We start from the raw sequence: 22,901 nt of genomic DNA, 5'->3' as shown, positions 1-22,901 counted from the left end.
GAGCAAGCAAGCGAGCAGGGCGGTCGGGGTTAGGGTCTGATTCACCTGAAAGTGCAGCGGCAGCGGGACTGCTAATCTACCTCTTCACCCACCATCACAGCTCAGGGGATTGGGGATTACAAAAATAGGATTTAGGATTTATACTTTTTTTTATTTTTCTATATCTTTTTTCCCCCCCACAAACCCCACTCAGCTCCCTGACTCCTTTTCTCCCTCTACTATTTTATTAACTGAGGCTCATGTGGAACAGACAGCAGGGTGTGACTTGTTCATCTAAATTGCATTTTTCTCCTTTGGATTTGTCCAAGTAAAAATGATGACATTTGAAATTGAATTTTGTTGGCATAAAATACTCTAGTATTATGTCTCAGTTGTTGTCTATGAAAGGTGGTTCCCAATCTGCAGGCCAGGATCCCCCAACCGGTCACAAGGTAAATCTGAGGGATCGCAAGATGATTACGTAAGTTATGAAAGAAGACAAAAAACGTATTTTGCCACATGAAATCATTTGCATTTATTTTTCATGACTTTTTTGAGGAAACAAAATCACACTGAAAGAGCTGTTTAGTAGCTGTTCTGGAGCTTTTAATCAAATGACACGACTCTTCATGAGCCGAAACATTTGCTAGTTAGCTAGCTTCCTAAATGTTTTGCTTTTTATATCATTGAGTAAATGATTAAAAAGACATCCCTTCACTATTTATGGACATTTTATAGATTGACAATTAGGTGATTATTTGAAAATAAACAACACATTAATCCCTAGTCCCTAATAATAATAATAATAATAATAATAATAATAATAATAATAATAATAACTGTTAAAAAAGAAAGAAAAAATATGACCAAACTCCAACCTAAACCTAAACACGACTCCACACCCTGAACTAAAACAATCCAGCTTTCTGGCACAGTGTCCTCACTTCCTTGCGAGGACACGCGGTCCTCATAAATACGGAAACACACAAACATGCTCACACACGCTCAACGTGTCAAATTCAATCAAGCAGCTCCAGTCATGGCGGACACGAACACATGCCCTACAACACCAAAATGCACGACAGCACTCATTAATGCACTCATGCATCAGTTCACCGGCTGTATAGATACAATCTCACACACACACACACACACACACACACACACACACACACACACACACACACACACACACACACAAATCCAGGAGTGTTTACTGCAGGCTCATTGCTGCATTCCTTGTGTGGGTGTTTGAGTTTTCTTGCCCTCTACCTACACAAACACACAAACCACCAGTTTCAGCGCTTCAATATTCCCCGCAGGCCTGACAGCTTTACTCCTTATTCAATACAGCAGCCTCCGACTGATAAATCCAACCAGACACATGGAATTGATTGATTAAATGCTTCAAAGACAAATCCAACGAAAGAAAGTAGGGGAAGGAAGGAAAAAAAACAAACATTAACACTCCTCCAGGGAAAAATGTACATTTTGCTTTGTCATTTTCACTACATCTATGTTCAAATCAGTTTTGAGAAATTAAGTAAGCTGACATATTGTCAGCTATCTTCATTCCTCAATATTAGCCTTCTTAGGTTCATAGACAGTGAATTTATATAATGAGGTGGTTCTGAGGCTCAAAATCCGAGGTAAAAAATATACCTCACCTAAGTCCTTAACCCTTGTGTTGTCCTCGGGTTAAATTTGAAGCGAAATATGTGTTTCTTTTTAACCAAATTACCAAAAATGTTAAGTACAATTGCAAGGACTTGATCACTACTTTCATTGAATTTTGGGTATTCAATTTTATATCATTTGAAAAAACTGAAATGGATTTAAAACCTGACTAAAGTTTGAGATACACGTCTGTGATTATCGACCAACATAGGTTCCTCTAATATTAGTCAAAATAATTCATCATTTCAAAATTAGGTATAATTTCCTATAAATGAAATGTATTGACCATGTATTCCAAAAATTATTGTAAAATTAGTGGTAATAAGTTGGTGTTAGTGAAAAATAGCATTGAAAACGTCAAAAAAAGTGACAAAAACAATGAAAAAAGTGCTTTACAAAAGGGACAAAAACATCAGAAAATGTGTCAAAAATATTTTTTTAAAAGTGTTAATTTTGACCCAGAAGGACAACAAGTGCATGGTCAACTGGAAGACAACACAAGGGTTAAAGGAATATTTTGAAGTGGGGTTGTATGAGGTACAGTGGTGTGAAAAAGTGTTTGCCCCCTTCCTCATTTCCTGTTCCTTTGCATGTTTGTCACACTTAAGTGTTTCGAACATCAAACCAATTTAAACAAAAGTCAAGGACAACACAAGTAAACACAAAATGCAATTTGTAAATGAAGGTGTTTATTATTAAAGGAGAAAAAAAATCCAAACCATCATGGCCCTGTGTGAAAAAGTGATTGCCCCCCTTGTTAAAACATACTATAACTGTGGTTGTCCACACCTGAGTTCAATTTCTCTAGCCACACCCAGGCCTGATTATTGCCACACCTGTTCACAATCAAGGCATCACTTAAATAGGAGCTGCTTGACACAGTAAGGTCCACCAGAAGATCCTTAAAAGCTACACATCATGCCGAGACCCAAAGAAATTCAGGAACAATTGAGAAAGAAAGTAATTGAGATCTATCAGTCTGGAAAGGGTTATAAAGCCATTTCCAAAGCTTTGGGAATCCAGCGAACCACAGTGAGAGCCATTATCCACAAATGGCGAAGACATGGAACAGTGGTGAACCTTCCCAGGAGTGGCCGGCCGCCCAAAATTACCCCAAGAGCGCAGCGACGACTCATCCAAGAGGTCACAAAAGACCCCACAACAACGTCCAAAGAACTGCAGGCCTCACTTGCCTCAGTTAAGGTCAGCGTTCATGCCTCCACCATCAGGAAAAGACTGGGCAAAAATGGCCTGCATGGCAGAGTTCCAAGGAGAAAACCACTGCTGAGCAAAAAGAACATCAAAGCTCGTCTCAATTTCTCCAGAACACATCTTGATGATCCCCAAGACTTTTGGGACAACATTCTGTGGACCGATGAGACAAAAGTGGAACTCTTTGGAAGGTGTGTGTCCAAGTATATCTGGCGTAGAAGGAACACTGCATTTCATAAAAAGAACATTATACCAACTGTAAAATATGGTGGTGGTAGTGTGATGGTCTGGGGGCTGTTTTGCTGCTTCAGGACCTGGAAGACTTGCCGTGATAAAAGGAACTATGAATTCTGCTGTCTACCAAGAGATCCTGAAGGAGAATGTCCGACCATCTGTTCGTGTACTCAAGCTGAAACGAACTTGGGTTCTGCAGCAGGACAATGATCCTAAACACACCAGCAAGTCCACCACCGAATGGCTGAAGAAAAAACTAAATGAAGACTTTGGAGTGGCCTAGCCAAAGTCCTGACCTGAATCCTATTGAGATGTTGTGGTATGACCTTAAAAGGCCGTTCATGCTCGAAAACCCTCTAATGTAACTGAATTAGGACAATTTCTGCAAAGATGAGTGGGCCAAAATTCCTCCAGGGACGCTGTAAAAGCCTCATTGCACGTTATCGCAAAGCGCTTGGTTGCAGTTGTTGCTGCTAAGGGTGGCCCAACCAGTTATTAGGTTTAGGGGGGCAATCACTTTTTCACACAGGGCCATGATGGTTTGGATTTTTTTTCACCTTTAATAATAAACACCTTCATTTACAAATTGCATTTTTGTGTTTACTTGTGTTGTCCTTGACTTTTGTTTAAATTGGTTTGATGTTCCGAAACACTTAAGTGTGACAAACATGCAAAGGAACAGGAAATGAGGAAGGGGGGCAAACACTTTTTCACACCACTGTGCTTCTCCATAGTCAGTGGGTTAGCTACGGTAGCACTAGCAGCTTGGGCTGGGTAGCTTTCAAAAATATTCAATCCCGGTACCGGTACCAATACCAATACCGTGACTCTGATACCGGTTCCTAAACAATACTTTTTTCGATACCAATTTGATTAAACAAAAAGAAATGACAACATTACATGTTACGCAATGTAATCGCAATATCTGGCAGGAAAATTAGATTTTCCCCCCAAATCGTTCAATTGACTATTATTATGTCAAAAATAAAATACATGCACATTGATCATGGTACTAAAAAGTAAGGACTAAAAAGCACTCAATCCCAAAAGGACTAAAAAGATTTCGTCTAATATACACAAGCACATTCTCACTGAAAAGCACAGTCACAACTAAAAAAGACTTTATGATCTCTGTTTCTAGTTAAAAATGCATTTCCAGAAGCAAAAGTTTACGAGCTGAGGGAAATGTTTTTTTTTTTGTTTTTTTTCTCCTCTTCCACATTGTGAATCCATTATGAGCCTCGTCTCTGTTTGCTCTACAGCTCAGCTTTTAATCGTGCTCAATGCTCTGCCCATGAAACATTGATGCCCTGTGTTTCTGCCTGGTGATGAGCTCCACACAAAGCTAATATCAAACACGCTGTGAATATTTCAGAACGCCCGAGGACGGAAGGGGAGGAGGGATTTTTATCCAAACTGCATTCTTTGTGTTTACAGCCAAACATCACCTCAAGACCACCCGACAAACCCAAATATTATATTCTGATGAAAGCACGCAGCTGCCAGGCAGCATAGGATTTCCAACAACAGTGGTACTACGTTTCATCCATTACAAACTCATTTGTGGTTTTTGTTTCTGTGCTGTTCGAATGGTTAGAGACAACAACACAAGTCGGCGGCTCGTGTGTGGATAAAACAAGCGTTGGACCGTTTGTGTTTGACCATTGGAAAACAGCACTCGTCTGGTTACTCCTTGTTCTGAAAGATTCTCCTTACATACTTCCCTTCTTTTATGTCCTCTCTAATTCATGTTTAAACAGCTCAAGGGCACAATGCAAAGGGCAGATATGAAAGATTGTGGATCAGTAGAATTGAAGAGCTTGATTTAGAACTCATCATTTAAGTTCAGCATCCAAATTCCATCTTTGTCAAATCCTTAAAGGACAAATCCGGCGCTAAATGAACCTAGGGGTTAATAACACATGGGTACCGAGTCGACTGTTTTCATGCTAATCGAATGTGACCAGTTTTAGCACAAACCGCTAATTAGCTTATAACGCTAGTCGTTGGGGCATGGCTAAAGTAAAAAGAAATCGCTATTTCTACACCACAAACAAGGCTCAAAATAGCACCACACTTCCACGGTAGCATAATGAGGGTCCCTACATGGAAACCGAAGCATTGAGAACTTTGTAAGTGTACAGACAGTTTATTAAAAAGATAGTTTCACTAGCGATTTCTTTTTACTTTACCCGTGCCCTGACGACTAGCTAAATTGCGCTAAAACTGGTAACATTCGATTAGCATGAAAACATATCCCAGAGAACGGTCGAACTCTGTAATCATGTGTTATTAACCCCTTGGTCCATTTTGCGCCGGATTTGTCCTTTAAGTCATGTATAAAGTTCAAAGCACTATAAGATGGTCTCATTGTGTTTTATCAGATGTTTTGCTACTCACAATCACCTTTGTCACATAGATAACATCTCACTTTTTGAATGCAACTCTTCAATTCAACTGACATCTCTGCTGACGCACCGGGCAAAAAAACAGAACTGGTGGACGGATTAAAGAAAAAGACAAATGTCAATGTAAATGTTTTAGAGTATTCACCTTCATGTGTCGTCGCCTCCGTCTGAAGCGCAGCAGCTCCTTGTGTTGGCGGGCGATGAAGTTGACGGCGGCGTACTCCAGCAGGGCCGAGAACACAAACAGCAGACACACGGCCATCCAGATATCAATGGCTTTTACATAGGACACCTGAACAGGGGGCAGAAAGGGTTAGAGGCGTCTGGGAGTTGTTCAGAGGCTTTGTTATTGCAGTATGAATCTCCATCTGGGGCTGCAACAATTCCAAATTTTGCTGTACAACTAATTGTCGCAGAAATAATTGCGATTACCAATATAATTCTTTCTTTCATTCAAATTTAAAAAAATATTCATTTATGTATTACTGTGTGTGTTTATGTATGCTGCTAATGCCGCTATATGTTTCTATTTATTCTTTTTTTAAGTAACACTAGCACTTACATTACATTTTTATAGACTCAATGAATGATGCACTGACTGGAGAGCACTTTTAATTTCGTTGTACCTGTGACAATGACAAAAAAGACCAATTCTATTTCTATTCTATTCTGCTGTGTGTGCAAGCACATTTCATTTGTATTACCACCCGTTCACATACATGTCACTGCTGATTGGTGAATCTCTGACACACCCACCAAACAAGAGAAAACACACCTCAGTAATCAAGTACTGTTTCGAGGAAACATGTTGTTCCGTGCGGAACATGCCCCAGGTCTAGAGGGGAAAAAACTGAGAGGGAGAAGTAAATTAAAACTTCGACAGGGGTCAGACGTTAAACCACTGTTGGAGGTGTGCTCCGTGCATAGAGTTTAGAGTTGTGTTATCTTTATCCGTGTATAGTGTTTAGATAACAATATTATGATGCCCTACATATAAGGGGTGGGGGAAAAAACGATTCACGAACTGTATGTATCGGGACGTTTTAAATCAGTTCTTTTCTCCTTTTGTGTTAAACGGTACCGCCAACATCTGGAGTGCTCTCCAGTCAGTACATCATATCCGTTTCCAGCAAAACAGAGCGATAGCAGAAAATTCTGAATATACATTTTATGTACTTCTTTACAAATAAATGTCAGACTGACTGACTGACACGTGATGTGCATTCTTCTTAGAAATCAATTCGTTTTTAGAAATGTCTCATTATATATTGTCTCTAGAAGTGTATTATTCAACTGTTGTTTTTGTTAAAGAAGGAAAAGAAAATCACGTTCAAATTGCAATACTCGCAATAAATGAAAGAAATTGCAATACAAATTGAATTGGCACCCATGTATCGTGAAAGAATCGAATGGGGACAAAAGCATATCGTCCCATCCATACTATATAGTGTAATAGATTGAACAGACTAAAGAGATAAAAAAAAATTCTACAATCAGTAAACAAAACCAGTCGAATGTCAGCAGCCTCTACACACGAAGAGTGCGGTGTGAAGCGAGATGGACAGGAAAAGGACTGTCCAGATAATAAGAGCTAAAAGAAGTCTGGTCGATCATTGTCTGATTGCTATCTGTCCGCCAAGTGCCATTATTGGAGTGCATTCACCCCGGCCTGTCATAACAACTCTTCATCCCCCCACACAATTACACCGTGCAGCCTGAGAAGGAGATCCCTGCTCCGTCACAGAGAGAGAAAACTCACAATCAGCCGTTTAAAATCCAATTAAACTATGACTTGAGATCACTTTCACAAACACACAGTGCTTATCCTCGCCGCTCGGCCTTGCTGCGAGTCGTGCTCGTTTGCGCTGCATCTGAAGCACAGTTATCTTTGAATGCCCGACTGATTCCCCCCCCCACCCAGAGCTGATGAGGCCTAAACGGCCAACTGGTTCACTTGGTATGATTGTCATCCAGGCAGAGAGAGAGGGAGATAGAGAGGCAGAGAGAGAGGGAGAGAGAGAGGGCGAGAGAGGCAGAGAGAGAGAGAGAGACAGAGAGAGGGAGAGAGAGAGAGAGAGAAAGGCAGAGAGGCAGAGAGAGACCGAGAGAGACAGAGAGAGGCAGAGAGAGACAGAGAGAAAGGCAGAGAGGCAGAGAGAGACCGAGAGAGAGAGAGAGAGAGAGAGAGAGAGAGAGAGAGAGAGAGAGAGACAGAGAGAGAGAGAGAGAGAGAGACAGACAGAGAGAGAGACAACAACAACCATGGTGTCCAAAGTGTTACGGAACGCCTTGTAGAAACTGTTGAACTTGGCGAAAAAAGGCAAAAGAAATTTTCCCCATACTAACATTTCTGTCCCAGCAACCTGAGGCATCCTAGACACAGAATCAGTTGTACTTTCCTCTGACAAACATAATAAAATGAGTCAGTACCTTTTTCACACTGACATTGTGTAATTTAGCTGCTTTGAAACCTCATTAAAGTACAAAACCTCTCTTTAAAGGCAGGTTAATTATTGTTATTGTGTAGCATCGTGGCGAATGGTGTGTTTTTTCTAGACTTGTTCATACCTGTGTCAAACAATACTTTCTGTTGAGTTAACCATCCATGTATAAATCAGAACCTGGTGTTGAATTAACATCATCTGCTTTGCTAAATAATTCTCAAACAAAACAAAAAAAAATCAAACACCTCCTCTCTTTCCTCCTGTCCTCCTCTCTCCTGGCCTGACATGGTGCAGCCCTCCTCTGTGGCATGTGAGAAGAGCCGTGTGTTTAGGTGTGTGTGTGTCCACTGTCAATCACACACACACACACACACACACACACACACACACACACACGGATGTACATCCGTGTGTGTGTGTTTGAGCAGTATGCCCACCTAAGCTCAGCTGTGTGATCATTATTGTGACAGCTGAACTGCAGAGGAATCACGGTTCACTTGTTCAATTTTTAGAGCGCGTAAAGCACCTAATGTCAACAAACACTAAGTGTGTGTGTGTGTGTGTGTGTGTGTGTGTGTGTGTGTGTGTGTGTGTGTGTGTGTGTGTGTGTGTGTTGGGGATTACAGCTTCCCTGGACATAATTATACAATCCTACTGGCTCACGCAAAGTCTGACTGTTTTTTCCCCCTCCTTTAATCTGTAAATCCCTCGCAGGAAAAAGATTTTTCTCTCTTTTTAGAAGTTATTTTTCTCATCTTTGTTTTCTTTGAACTTCTGTTGAATGTCTATTTTTTTTAGTTCCCTCCCCCCCCACCCTCCATTTCTCTTTGCCATCCCTCCATCTGTCTGCCTCTTTGCTACTCTTTTCCCTCCACTCTCCTCACTCTAACACAAATTGGTCAATGGAAAGAACTTTTTTCTGTTCCCCTCATGCCATCTTTCCTTGATCTCTCCATCTTTTGCCCCCCCCCGTCTTGAAGTTTGCTGGAAGTGATGTACTGTAGCGTTGTATGTGGGTTCGGTCCCACGTTATTATGGGATGGATTCAGACGTAGCAGATTTGTCAGCTAAACATTCATTCTGTGAACTTTACTTCAGCAGAGTATAACAAAAATCGTTTTTTTAAAATGAGTAATGCTGTTTATGCCAAATTCCTACCCTACGTTATGTAAAAATAGTAACATCAGCCATTTCGTGCCTCTTCTTGGGTGGCAGGAGTGAAAATGAGTCAGCATCAACATTTGTTGTGTTGTGGTTTCAGAATGATGAAGACAGTTGGAGAACAGATATAAAACAGGATGTCAGCTCAACTACCAGGTTTTTCCCAAAAATGGTCTACAGATTTTTAAGCATTTTATTTTTTTTTCCCTGGGTGAGCCCTAGGTTTGGGCTCAGACCCGAATGTCTGGCCACAAAAGCTGGTACAGAAGGGTGCGTTTGATTTGTCCTCACCTTGGGCAGGGAGGCTCTGGAACCAGAGCTCTGCGTGGTCATGGTCAGCACGGTGGTGATGCCCAGACCCACCCGGGCGGGCGCGGCGTCCATGTTGATCCAGAAGGAAACCCAGGACAGGATGACGATGAGCAGCGAGGGGATGTACATCTGGATCAGGTAGTAGCCCATCTGACGCTCCAGGTGGAAACGAGCCTCGATACAGGTGAATTTACCTGGAGGAGGAAGGGAAGGGAAGAGGCGGGGGGCAATGAAGAAAGGGAGGGGGAAAAAAAGAAGATTGTTGTCATTAAAAGCGAGGGAGCTGTTTGTGGAAGACGAGAGGAAGAAAGATATATGGAGAGAATAAGAAAGAGAGAGAGATCCGATGGAAAGATACGTGGCGTTTGAATTTACTCAGATGAAGGAGGGAATGAAAAGAAGGAATCCAGGTGTGTGTGGGGGGGGTGGGGGGTGGGGTGGGGAATGAAAACAGAAAAACGATTAGTATTGGGATGAGATTCTGTTTATCAAACCTCTGGTTAACACATTGTCGCTGGAAACCATCGCAGTGTAATTTATGTTAAATAAACCTGATGATCACCAGAACAGGAAAATACATTAACAACTGGGAGATTATAAAACAGATGCTAACCCTGTGTGTGGCGGCATCTTTTGGCTCTCTATGTAAATTATGGGACACAATCATTCATTATCATTCTCATTATTATTTGGGCATTGTTATGCTTTATAGATAGTGACAGAGAGGAAAGGGTAGAGAGAGGCGAAGACCTAAAGCAAAGGGCCCTGGGCCTGACTTGAAGGAGAGACTCTATTTCAAGTGTACAAATACAGTATTTAGTACACGTGCAAAAGATGCTAAATGCGTGGCTGGGTTAACTCAGTTGGTAGAGCAGGCCCACATATATAGAGGTTTACTCCTCGACGCAGCGGCTGCGGGTTTGACTCCGACCTGTGGCCCTTTGCTGCATGTCGTTCCCCCTCTCTCTCTCCCCTTACGTGTCTTGAGGAAATAAAGGCGTGAAATGCCCAAAACAATAATCTTTAAAAAAAAGATGATAAATGAGAGTCTTTGGCGATTAGACCCATCAAAGTCTATATCGACGACGTTTCATTTCCGGGATTGCTCCGGTGCCGCTGGAAGTTCCGCCGGATGTCCCGCCGGATGTCCCGCATTTTTGGCCCGATGTCCGTCACCTTCTTCTTTCTTTGTGTTGGTGTTCTAACCTCCAGTGGGTTTCTGAGGACTATGGTTAACTGCTCCTCAGATCTCTGCAGGGTAAATCCAGACAGCTAGCTAGACTATCTGTCCAATCTGAGTTTTCTGTTGCACGACTAAAACAACCTTTGAACGTACACATGTTCCACCAAAACAAGTTCCTTCCCGAGGTTATTTTGCAGCAGCACCGGGGCTCCGTCCTGCGCTTAGCGCCGCCCAAAGAAATGCCAATAAACCAGAGCATGTTTTCCTCCCATCCCGCAGTGGACTAGCCAGACCTTCCTCTGCTAGTAATGGTCAAATGAAGTGTCGCGAACCACTGTCTTTATTTTCTGAGCTCACTAGATGGCGCTCTCTGTTCAACAAAAGGTTGAAAACACACTGAATTGCCATTCCTCTAACCTTTTTCTTTGAACAGAGAGCGCCATCTAGTGAGCTCAGAAAATAAAGACAGTGGTTCGCGAAGCTTCATTTGATCATCACTAATCTTCCGCAGCGCTGTGGAGGAAGGTCTGGCAATGCGAGACTAGACCCATTGTGACGTCATCATGTTAAAGGGGTAGAGAAGCCGTGAGAAGAATTAGGACCCCTTTTTTTTTTTACTTTTGTTTGGCTTTTGTTTTGCTTTTACATTCACATCTACATCACTGATGCTACTATAGAAACTACAGTTTCTTTAATTGCTTGCCGGGTTATGCCGGTCTAATGAAATAAACTATAACAAACCAATAACTGTGACAGACGAGGCGCTGTGTGTGTCTTAAGTATGACTTCTGAGCATTAAAGATCAATTTATAAAAAAACCTTTAAGCCCATCAGGGTTCACAAAGAAAGTACAAACCTCCCATTATGTTTTACTCCATCTAGTTTAAATCTATTTTGATGTTCAGCATTTTAAAAAGGAAAAGAAAGACTTGCACCCTCCAAAAGGCCATTACTTTGTAATGAGAAGGCTCATGATACTTACAGCTTCAAAGATATTCACGACCCAGTTATATTATATTATATTATTCATATAGCCAACCATTTTGTCTCAGTAGGTGTCCTGTTTTTTTTTTTTTTAACATGAACATCTCATTGGGAAATGAATGAATTTGCAGCACATCAAGCACAAAAGGTAGATTCCAGGAAATAGAAATTATAACGCTGGTCAATGTTTAAGCTCTACTTAAAAGCAAAATGTTCTTTCATCAGTTTCCCCGAGGCGGTGCGGTTTTATTAGCAGTGAGGAGTGTTTCTGAATTCCCTATTATCTTCATCTGAATGGGTCCTTTATCTGAACACTGACACGGACATGTCCCCTGGGAAAAAACAGGTGGACATGATGAGGCAGAGGGGTACAATAAAAGAGTGATCCAGAGAGACGAGGAGAGAGGGAGGAAGGAAGTGAGAACGTGGGATTAGAGAAGGGAGAAGCTGTTGGACTGGCAGTAAAAAAGGAGAATAAGCCGCACAGGGGAAAAACAGAGGGACTGAAGCCAAAGTTGACAGCTTTGAGACAAAATGTCATCTTCCTTCAGCTCTCGCACTAAGCCAACGTGTAAATTGTGAGCGGAAAAATCAGAGAGACACAAATGCCCGGCTTTGCTGAATATCAAATGAAATACGATAAATGCTTGAAAACAAACCCGGCAGGTGGTATTGGATTTATACTGCCTTTGTACTTGTTGCAATAACAGCCGGTGGCAGAGTGTCTGAGAGGTGGCTCAGAGGAACATGTAGCACTCTAAGAAGTGATGACACAACAGAAAACGGAGAAGTTATTGCATCTTCCTCCCTCATAAAACGGAGAATATTTCTCTGTGGTGGTGGTAAATTATTAAAACCACTATGAGCAAAGGTTTTATTTGGACCTTTTTAAATTATACAGCTGGCATATGTAGTCATTTTTGGCAAACAAATTACAATCTTGGTAAGAAATTAGAAGCTTTGCATTGTCCCATTTTTTCACTCTAGTCATTGTGTTATTAAAGGACGTATGGAGAAATTGAGCAACCTGATCTCACAGAAATATGTGAAATGACCACGACTTCTTACCACCACATTACGTGGTGGTGTTAAAATGAGATGCCGGCACCATGGAAACAATTCAGGTTAAAACTACTTGGTTAGGTTTAGGAAAAAATCATGGCGTTGGGTTAAAATAAGTATGTTTGTTATGTACCGTAAGTGAGTAGTAAGTAAGTAAGTATGTAAGTCAACATGGACTTTTGGCGGGACATCAACAGCAGTCTCCATGGTGAAAGTCCCATGTTTGTTTGACCCGTCCCGAATTTCGGGAAGCATCCTCCGAGCCAGAGACGACAATCAAATCATATTTATCTTTTTTTGAGTCAAATTCTCATCACACACTCGACATTTTAATTCCAGAGCTCGCCTCCCTACGTGCACATGTTCTACCAAAACAAGTTGCAGAGGCGCCGTTGCTCCGTCCGGGGCTTGTTGCCGCACATGACGATTGTGATTGGTTTAAAGAAATGCCAATAAACCAGAGCATGTTGTACTGCCATCCCAGAATGCTGTGTGGACTAGCCAGACCCTCCTCTGTAGAGCTGTGGAGGAAGGTCTGGCAATGCGAGACTAACTTGAACTTGATATTTTTAACCTTATTGGTGTCTTAAATCACAGGTATGGCTTTCTTATGCGAGTATACTGCACAAGCTGTGTTATTGCAGTTGAAAGTCTGGTGATCTGCAGCTGCCTGTTGTAGTCCGCCAGAAGCAGCGTTAGTCCTTGTGTGGCTGTGACGGGAGAGTAACAGTGGATGTTTACGCTCGCAGCATGATGCCTTAAAAGGGGAGCAGAGAGATTAGGAGGAATGGAGTCCACCGCCTCCTCCTAATTTCTCTGCTCGTTGTTTACTACAATATGTGTCTTTTAAGGGAAAAGAGCCCAGTTTTTTTTCCATTTTGATTTCAGTCTCTATTAGGGCTGCTCGATTATGGAATAATCACGATTATTTTGGTCAATCTTGAAATCTATTTGACTTGATTACTTACTTATTGACTTTTGGAGAGATGTTGCAATTATTGATTTAAACAAACAGTATAAACACCTTGAACTGTGAAGTTTCCCTTAATAGTTTTCCTGTTTTTTAAAATTCGGAACACAAGACGAAATAAAAAAATAAACAAAATGTAATGTGCAAAATAATCGTTTTTCTCGATTATATTGTTTTTGTGATCATTATGAGCCAAAATCAAAATTGTGATTAAAATGTGATTAATTTCACAGCCCTAGTCTATTTTCTTTTTATTTCTTTTGGCTTTTCTGCGCTGGACCATATAGCAATCACCTGTCAATCAAACTGCGACGTCTACTAGTTTGTCAAAGATGAAACTATAAATATTCGACTGTACTGTACACATGCTACTGTATATGAAACACACACACACAAAGTAGCATTTTCTGCGCAAAAACAATGTGCACAAAGAAAATCTGCAACAAAGATAATCTTATTAACACACCGCAACGGCCTTATTTACATGCAGGACAGTAGCACCAGTAACTAATGTTCCTCCTTCCCTTTCTGTAATGTAATGAGCGTGCCAGGGCTCATAATAAAATGCAAGAGAGCCAAAGAGCAAGATGGCCGAAGATCCATTTAATCAAAGAAGATCAATGGAAGGCAGCCTCATCGGTTAGAGTTAACCCTAAACGACAGGAGAGGAGAGGAGAGGAGTGGGGAGAGATAAAGAGAGGGAAAAGAGAGGGGGAAAAGGACAGGAAAGAGTGGATGAAATGTGATGTAAGAACAAGCAGAGAGAGGGATGAGGAGGAAGAAAGAGGGAAGGAGGAAATGACAGCAGGAGGAGGAGGAAAGGAAGAGGAGGAGGAGGAGTCAATGGGGTGGACTTGATTTATAGCTGTGATACACTTCAGCGCTTTTAAGCGCTGTCCATATATTCCATCTGATAAGAAGATTGAAATTATTCAGCTGGGCCCCTATCTCACTGTGGAGTCTGTGTGTGTGTGTGTGTGTGTGTGTGTGTGTGTGTGTGTGTGTGTGTGTGTGTGTGTGTGTGTGTGTGTGTGTGTGTGTGTGTGTGTGTGTGTGTGTTGGTGTATGTGTGTGTACTTCACACAGCAGTGTCCTTTACATCCACACTTTACTTTCATTCATACTCTACTTGTGGTGTGTGTGTGTGTGTGTGTGTGTGTGTGTGTGTGTGTGTGTGTGTGTGTGTGTATTTGTGTGTGTGTTCTACTAGGAAGCACACCCATACACACTTTTGAAGTGTGCTTGTATGAGCTACTTCTCCATAGTCAGTGTATTAGCTACAGTAGATGGCGGTCGGCACGTCCCCATTTTGGAGAAGCCTGAACGGACACGGAAGCTAAGCACCATACTGCTGTGGACGGAGGCAGCAGCTAAACGCATTTTAAACACCTAAAAACATCAATATCAGTTTAAGTGTTAGCTTTATTTTGAATATTTTCCCCACCTTTACCTTGCTGTCAGACAGCCCTTTACGACGGGGAACTGAATTCGTTATCTCTGCTCTCTTCAAAGCCACCAGACTCCTTTGAAGAAAACATTCATTTTACCTCGCAGAACACGGGACTTGCTGAACTACTGCTGCCTCCATCGATCGAGTTTGTGTTATTATGAGACTTTGGTGAATCCAAACTAACGCTTTAAAACAGCAAAGTCCCACAATTAGCAGGGCATCATTTGGTGTTATAATATCAATACAATCCAGGAAGTCTGGTAATAGATCTCCATGGGTCGGAATGCTCCTCAAGACAGAAAAACACTGCACAAGGGTTTAGAACACTTTTTACAACTCTGGACGGTTATCATGGCAACAATCAATTGATCTTACATCGCGAAAAAGGCGCCAGATATGTATGTTTGCGGCAAAAGTTGAGTCAGGGTCAACATTGGTATGGTGACTTGGTTTTAAGGGTTAGGGGTAGGTTAACGTTGGGGTAAAGGTTGGTAATAAGGCTAGGAAATATAGTATGTCCTGCATGTGTACCCAAACACACTATAAACATATCACCAGCCAGAAAACAAAAGCGCCCTGCAATGCAGAAGAAACTGTAATTAGTATTTCAAACAGGGCTGTGTGTGTGTGTGTGTGTGTGTGTGTGTGTGTGTGTGTGTGTGTGTGCATGCGCGTGTTTGGCGGGGTGGATGGAGGGATTTGAAAGAAATAAAAAAGAAAAGAGGGAGGAGGAGAGAGAGATGCAGGGAAATGCTCCCTCTCTCTTGGAGTCACAATAGACTGCAGCTAATAAATCTGGGGGGTAACGACACCTTAATTCCCTCTTAATGCCTGATTGGGAAGCAGCGAGGCATGTGCACGCTTATCCACGCACACTAACACACACACATATATACAAACGACCGCACACATGCCCACAAACGTATGTACAGTACACACCGTCACAGAGGAGAGTATTAAGCCAGAGATGAGATGAGAGGGAAGGCAAAATGAGAAATGTATGATAAGCGGGGGGGGAGGGTTATGGTAAATTGTACTTGAGGAATCCATGCCTTCGACTGAAGAAAAGGAAGAAAGTAAGAGGACAGAACAGGTTTAAACGATAAACTGTAAAAAAAAAAAAAAAAGATGGACGACGCATCTTCACTTCCTCCCGCTGTACATAAGTGAAGCGATACAGGTGCCACCGTCTTTTAATTCCCACCCATAAACCCGCCCGACCAATCATGAGTCAATCACAGCTGTCAATCCTGACGTATCAGCCCGTTTTAAATAGCATCAAATAATTAATAAAAACTTTTTGGAAAAATTAACACTTGAACAAACATCCACGTGATAAGAACTACATAAAATAACAGAAACCATCTTTAGGAAAAATAAAATAAAATGCGAGGTGTAATTTGACTTTTCAGTTTGGCCCATGTCCCATCCACTAACAAGAAGGGGGGCTGGATGTATGACCTATTCTGCAGCCAGCCACCAGGGGTCGATCCAGATGTTTTGGCTTCATTTATACGGTCTATGCATCAACCCCTGGTTCAATCCTGTTACAGTCAGATTCGACAGCGGCCGCTGCGTCCGTAGAATCTTTTCAGAGGGTTTTAGCCTGTTTGATTCAGTCTCTCTAATCCAGCACTATTAATCTCAATGTATGCTTCCTACCCAGCACCAAACCGCAGAACACTTTGCTGTTAGGCCCCGATTAACCCCCCACCTACAACCGTCTGTGCAGTGTGAATACACTCTGTCTCTTCCAAGTTCCCATTAAGTCCATAGCAACCGGTTTTACTGGAATAATACTTAATTAGTGTTAGTTTGTGACAAGTCGATTCAATATAAATTGATTTAGGAATGTGGAACCATATGAGTACAAGAGTCCCTACAAATCATTTGTCATTGTAGTGACGGGACCATGGATGTATTAACTATAGCAACAGTTTAATTGTGTTGTCGTAGCAACACTGCGCGTTCTTGAGCTTCTCTCTCGTGTCTCTTACAAAGTATATACGTCGTTCTCTTAAAGCGTAACTCTCGCCAAAATGCAAATTAGGGTCTTTTTGTGAATGTACCCGAGTCAAACTTTCGTTTAAAAGCATATTTAAGATGGAAGCGTCACTTTTAAGATTTACCGTATCTTCGTTTTTCAGTCAAATGGCCTTTTGAATGGGAGTGCTAGGGGCACTTTTATGCTAGCCTCAAAATATCTATTTTTAAAACACTAAGAAGGCTCGACACAACATGAAACTTTGCTCGAAGTATCACATCATCGTAGTTGAAGTACCTACACATGAACTCGAGCATTGAGAACATTGTTTGTGTACCCAGAGTTTACTAAAAAGAAAGGTTTTGAGCAACTCACTGTAGCTGTTGTTCTTCCGGTCGCCGTCTATCGAGCCAGTCAAAAATAGTCGAGGGAGGAGAGTAAAGATGGAAAGCTCCTAAAGCTTAGTTCCATATAAATGCACGAATAATTTGTTGTTTTGTTGTTAGTGAAAAAAGATATTGATCTTGTAGTTTAAAAAGGAGCCTAATATAAGAATGACATTTCCTCCTATGGAGTCCGTTCATTCGCATTCAGAGATCACCTATTTTTGACTGGGAAAATGGCGGATAGCGTAAACAACAACTGCTAAAGTGAGTTGTTCAAAACCTTTCTTTTTAGTAAACTCAAAAAATAGCTATTTTGAGGCTAGCATAAAAGTGCCTCTAGGACTCCCATTCAAAAGGCCATTTGACCGAAAAACGAAGATACGGTAAATCTTAAAAGTGACGCTTCCGTCCTAAATATGGTTTTAAAGGAAAGTTTGACTCGGGTACATTCACAAAAAGACCCTAGGTTGCATTTTGGCGCGAGTTATGCTTTAATACATCCATGGTGTACGTGGCGAACTCATGAACTCACCGTTTCATTGTCTAAAATATTCACTAACGTTAAACGTGTTTTCGTTTTTTCGTCAAGCTAGCTAGATACTGGCTAGCGCTAGCTACTAAGGTTAGTCTGCAGTTTCGTGAACAGAGCGTCTCTTAATACATCCATGGCTCTTATCTTATATCTTAATTTAAGATAAATTAAGATAATATATTTTTTTTGTAACTTTAATACAGTGTCACTATCACTCGACCTGGTTTAGTGGTTTATTGCAAAAGCTAAAAAATCAGAATGCAGGTCAAGCTAAATAATGGAGCTAGTTAGGTAGCTAACGTTATCTTAACGTAATCTTATATGTCCCTAAGAGCCAATGTGGGTTTAGGGTTTAACACTTATGATACATCCGAGGGCTGTATGCCGTAAAGCCTGTAATGTGCATGAGGGATGAATCCATGGATGTATTAAGAGAAGCTCCGTTCTCAAAACTGCATGCTAACCTTAGTAGCTAGCTAGTATCTAGCTATGTCTGTAGTAACGTTATGTAGGCATATACTGTATTTATAGTGTTACTGTTCTCTTAATACATCAATGCTAGCTACAGCTAATGTTAGCTACAAGCTGATAGCCCCGGCAGTTTGGAAAACGCTAATGACGTTACATCCACGTTACAGGCTTTACAGGCTTTATATCATACATACATCCCTCGAATGTATCATAATATAATACCGTGGATGTATTAGCGAATAGAGGGAATTATAGCCATTAGCTATATCCATTTTAACAGCTACAGGACCTCGGGAGAACCGTCATATGAGTCTGCACAGTGCAGGGCGACGTGTGCGGGCGCAGTCCCGTGGGTCTGCTCGCGTTCATTATGCGCGTTCATCATGCCTAGTTTAATAACTCTGGCTATTTGGCTACTAGTGAATGTTAAAAATGTTTAAAACATGACGTTTTAAACAAGGACCCTTTAAGTGTTCGGGCTGGTAAGTTGATGTACCCAAAAAAATTATTATCCGCTGAAATATAGAAGTTTCTTTCGCCATGCAAAGTCTATGGGAAAAGTCTTTCTGGGCCAGAGGGGTGCAGTTCCACCGTTGGCCGCTAAGCCCATGGTTGCTTTAAGACATGGCGCTGTTCCTGGGGGCTTGGACGGGATGGTTTCAATCGTTCAAACAGGAAATACCATAAAAGAAATCTAGCGTGAGATTGACTCTGAGTGGGATTCAGTGACAGAGAGAAACCAGATTTACAGGTATTTATATAACAGAGCAGTGGATTAGCACTCCATTGTCTCTGTTGTGCATGCATCTGACTGTGTGTGTGTGTGTGTGTGTGTGTGTGTGTGTGTGTGTGTGTGTGTGTGTGTGTGTGTGAGAGCGTGTGAGAGAGTGGCAGTGCTGAGACGTGTCAAGGCTTTTCGTCTAGAGGTGGATCGTTCATCTCCTTAGCAGTGACAGCAGACGTAAACCTCTGTGTGAGTGATGGCTCTGAATCTGAACTAATCAGCCTGCGGCACACACCCACACACACACCCACACACACACACCCACACACACACACACACACACACACCCACACACACACACACACACACACACCCACACACACACACACACACACAGTGACTTTGACCACTGGTTTGGTGTTTTGGATTTGAATGTGTGTTTTTGTATATTTGTAGAAGATGTTTTCCTTGAGAGTTTAACTTAAACATGAAGCTCAAACGGACACTTTATTTCTCTTGACAGTCGCTGTCCACCTCGACTTTAGACCCCAAATTACATAAAACAAAGTCGGTTTCTTAGTTTGTCACAGTGGCTTTTTGCAGTGGAGCAAAACATTTAACAACATCTTTAGCTCCATTAGTGTCTATTTTTAGTTTTGGACTGGCGAAGGGGACTGCACAGATGGTTTTCTTGGAGGACCTGGAGGGAGAAGCAGAGCGTGGCGGCCGCCCCTGTCCCTTCCTTCTCAAATGAATGATGTCATCACGTCTCATTCTCTTCTTTCCTGTTTTTCCTAACACTGTCCATTCAGTGTTTTCTCTTTTGTCACTTTCTTTTTCTTCTTGTGTTCTTCACAAGTTTTGTTTTGTTAATTCTGAGTTTGTGGCTGAAACAAACTTTGCAGCTCACAGTGTTTTTCCTCCTCACTAAGTCAAACTCAAAGTTTCATGACATTGAAATCGAAAAGAAAAACAATTTTTGGGGAATATGTGTTTCCATTTCAGTGCAGTATTCCGCTGTTATTTCCACAATTCACACAATCAAATGAAAATAAAAAATTCTGTCTCTGACTCATGCAGCATTTCCGCAGTCTCGAGGCAGACACTTCACAACATCTCCCTCTCTTAGTTTCAAAGAATATATGATTCTGAATTTAGATATATTCTCCCTTCATTAGAAAGATACACATCCCTCTCTGCCTTGAGTCCTGCTTTACTCCTCTACTGTATCTCTTCTCTCTTTCTCTCCATCTTTCCTTAATCACTGTACAGCTTGGAAAGAAACAGACCCAAAGTAAATAAAAATGAGGGAGAGAAACGGGAAAGAGGAAAGTGACAACGAGGACGAGAAAGACATAAGGATGGAGAAATGAGAAAGATGGAAAGATAAAGAAATAAAATAAAATAGTAAAGGGCAGATAAACAGAAAGATGGAGGTAGAGATATGGTAGAGTATGGTTTTGTTGTGGTTTTGTAGTAATGTAGACAAACACATCTCACATTTCTCATGACAGCAACATAAGCCCTATTCACACGGGACTAGCATTACCAGGGGACTTAATGCCCACCCCCCCTACGTCTATGTTTCGTGCGCCGCATTCACACGGGATTTTTCTGCATCGAGTACTTATACTTTTAATACTTTAAGTCCATTTTCCTGATGAAACTTACATACTTTTACTAACATTTTATATGCAGGACTTTTACTTGAACAGAGTAACTTGTAACAGTATTTTTACAGTGTGGTATTAGTACTTTTACTTGAGTAAAGGTTCTAAATACTTCTTCCACCACTGTTGCCAACGCAGCCAATACCGCCCCTCACTAGGGCTGGGCAATATATCGATGTTATATTGATATCGCGATATGAGACCAGATATCGTTTTAGATTTTGGATATCGTAATATCCTAATATGGTAAGTCTTGTCTTTTCCTGGTTTTAAAGGCTGTATTACGGTAAAGTGATGTAATTTTCTGAACTTACCAGACTGTTCTAGCTGTTCTATTATTTACCTTTACCCACTAAGTCATCAAATCATTTCTGGTGATTATTCATCAAAAATCAACCATACAATATTGTTGCAATATCGACATCGAGGTATTTGGTCAAGAATATCGTGATATTTGATTTTCTCCATATCGCCCAGCCCTAACCCTCACAGAGGTGCTGATTCGCCCGGGACTAATATTATCACGCAAGCTCTGTGTTTGGCGAAATATGGTAGGTCATTTGCGCTGGACTTTTTACTTGACAAATTAGAGACATGGCAGATTCGCACGTGATTAAGATCACAGACGACCTGCACAATTATTACAAATGACTAGAGGTCCCCAGATAGTCCTGTGTGAGTAGGGCTATACACAGTTATATATGACGTTTAAATGCACCCTTTTGATTATGGCCGTGTACTTATGCTGTCAGTGCTGCATCCGCCTGCAGGCTCTGACACCACTTTACCCTTTAGAGAAAGTTACTTATGTCACTCTGTACGTGAGCTTTCGGTGTTTCCTTGTGGGTCTGGATGAGCTCAGAGCCTATATGCCAAATATCAACGCTGAACATTCAGATAATCATGGCTGACATGTTAGTGCATTGCACTGCAGACTCTTTCTATCTTGTCAAGTCATTTTTGTCAATCATTGTGGCCTAAAATGTCTCGTTTTTCATTGAAGAACCATCCTGTTTATCACAGCTTGCATCTTTGGTAGCTTTATTTATCTCTACTATAAGTTACCATGTACTCAGGAAGGTTCCTGGAAATAAAGTAATTCGGAACTAGTTATATGGATATTATTGATTATTTGCAGTTATTTGTTAGCATAGTATGAGTCAGAGTACAGCAGGTCAGCTGGACATGCGAAGGTCTCCAGGCAAGCATACAATTCAACAATAACAACAACAACAACAACAACAATATTAAATGTAACTTCTGATACTGCAGAAACACAACCGGACTAAATCAAATCAAATCAATTTCTCAGATCTCTATTTTCCTAAAAAATACACTATTCTTTCCAGGAAATTCCCTAGAAAATGAAGGACTAAACTAAAGTGTTACCAAAGAGTCATGAAAAATGACAACTGTTCAACGACAAGTCTTGAAACATGTTGATTTGTGTTGTCACTGGTGGCAGATGTTTTCACGTTTTGAGAAAAAAAAGACTTGTACGACTCTATAAGAGACTAGTCTATTTCATTTACGGGATTGTTCCAGTGCCGCCGGAAATTCCTCTCCGATGTCAATCATTTTCGGCCGGATGTCCTTCGCCTTCCACTTTCTTTGTTCCAATGAATTCTAAACTCGATTGGGGAAACATCCTCCGAGCCAGAACCGATAAAACCGATAGAACCTGATAGTTATCTTTTTTTTGAGTAAGATTCTCATCACACACTCGACAGCCATTTTGATTCCAGAGTTTTCCTCTTTACGTGCACATGTTCTACCAAAACAAGTTCCTTCCCGAGGCTGTTTTGCAGCTTAGCGCCGCCCAAGACAATTGTGATTGGTTTAAAGAAATGCCAATAAACCAGAGCACGTTTTTCTCCCATCCCAGAATGCTGTGTGGACTAGCCAGACCTTCCTCCGCAGCGCTGTGGAGGAAGGTCTGGTAATGTGAGACTAGAAAGAGACTAAATTGATAGGATGTAGATTGTAATAGTGTGGAAACCAAAAAAGCGACAGACAGAAAAAGCAGAGAGGAAAGGAGGGGAAATAATCAATCACACC

General features: G+C 41.3%; 1 protein-coding gene across 1 annotated transcript in view; it reads right to left on the bottom strand.

The window, feature by feature from the left end:
• The window catches only part of glra1 (glycine receptor, alpha 1), a 100,330-nt gene that overhangs the window by 19,405 nt on the left and 58,024 nt on the right, over positions 1 to 22,901 (bottom strand). Inside the window, exons 9-10 of the mRNA XM_078261398.1 lie at positions 9,407 to 9,621; positions 5,656 to 5,802 (exon numbers count right to left, since the gene is read on the bottom strand). Of these exons, the coding sequence (XP_078117524.1) occupies positions 5,656 to 5,802; positions 9,407 to 9,621 (362 nt within the window). The remainder of the gene's footprint in view (positions 1 to 5,655; positions 5,803 to 9,406; positions 9,622 to 22,901) is intronic.

The sequence above is a fragment of the Sander vitreus genome, chromosome 10 (genome assembly GCF_031162955.1).
Source record: "Sander vitreus isolate 19-12246 chromosome 10, sanVit1, whole genome shotgun sequence".
NCBI classification, from domain to species: domain Eukaryota; kingdom Metazoa; phylum Chordata; class Actinopteri; order Perciformes; family Percidae; genus Sander; species Sander vitreus.
The sequence above is the reverse complement of the archived record's forward strand: the minus strand, read 5'-3'. Positions and strand labels throughout refer to the sequence as shown.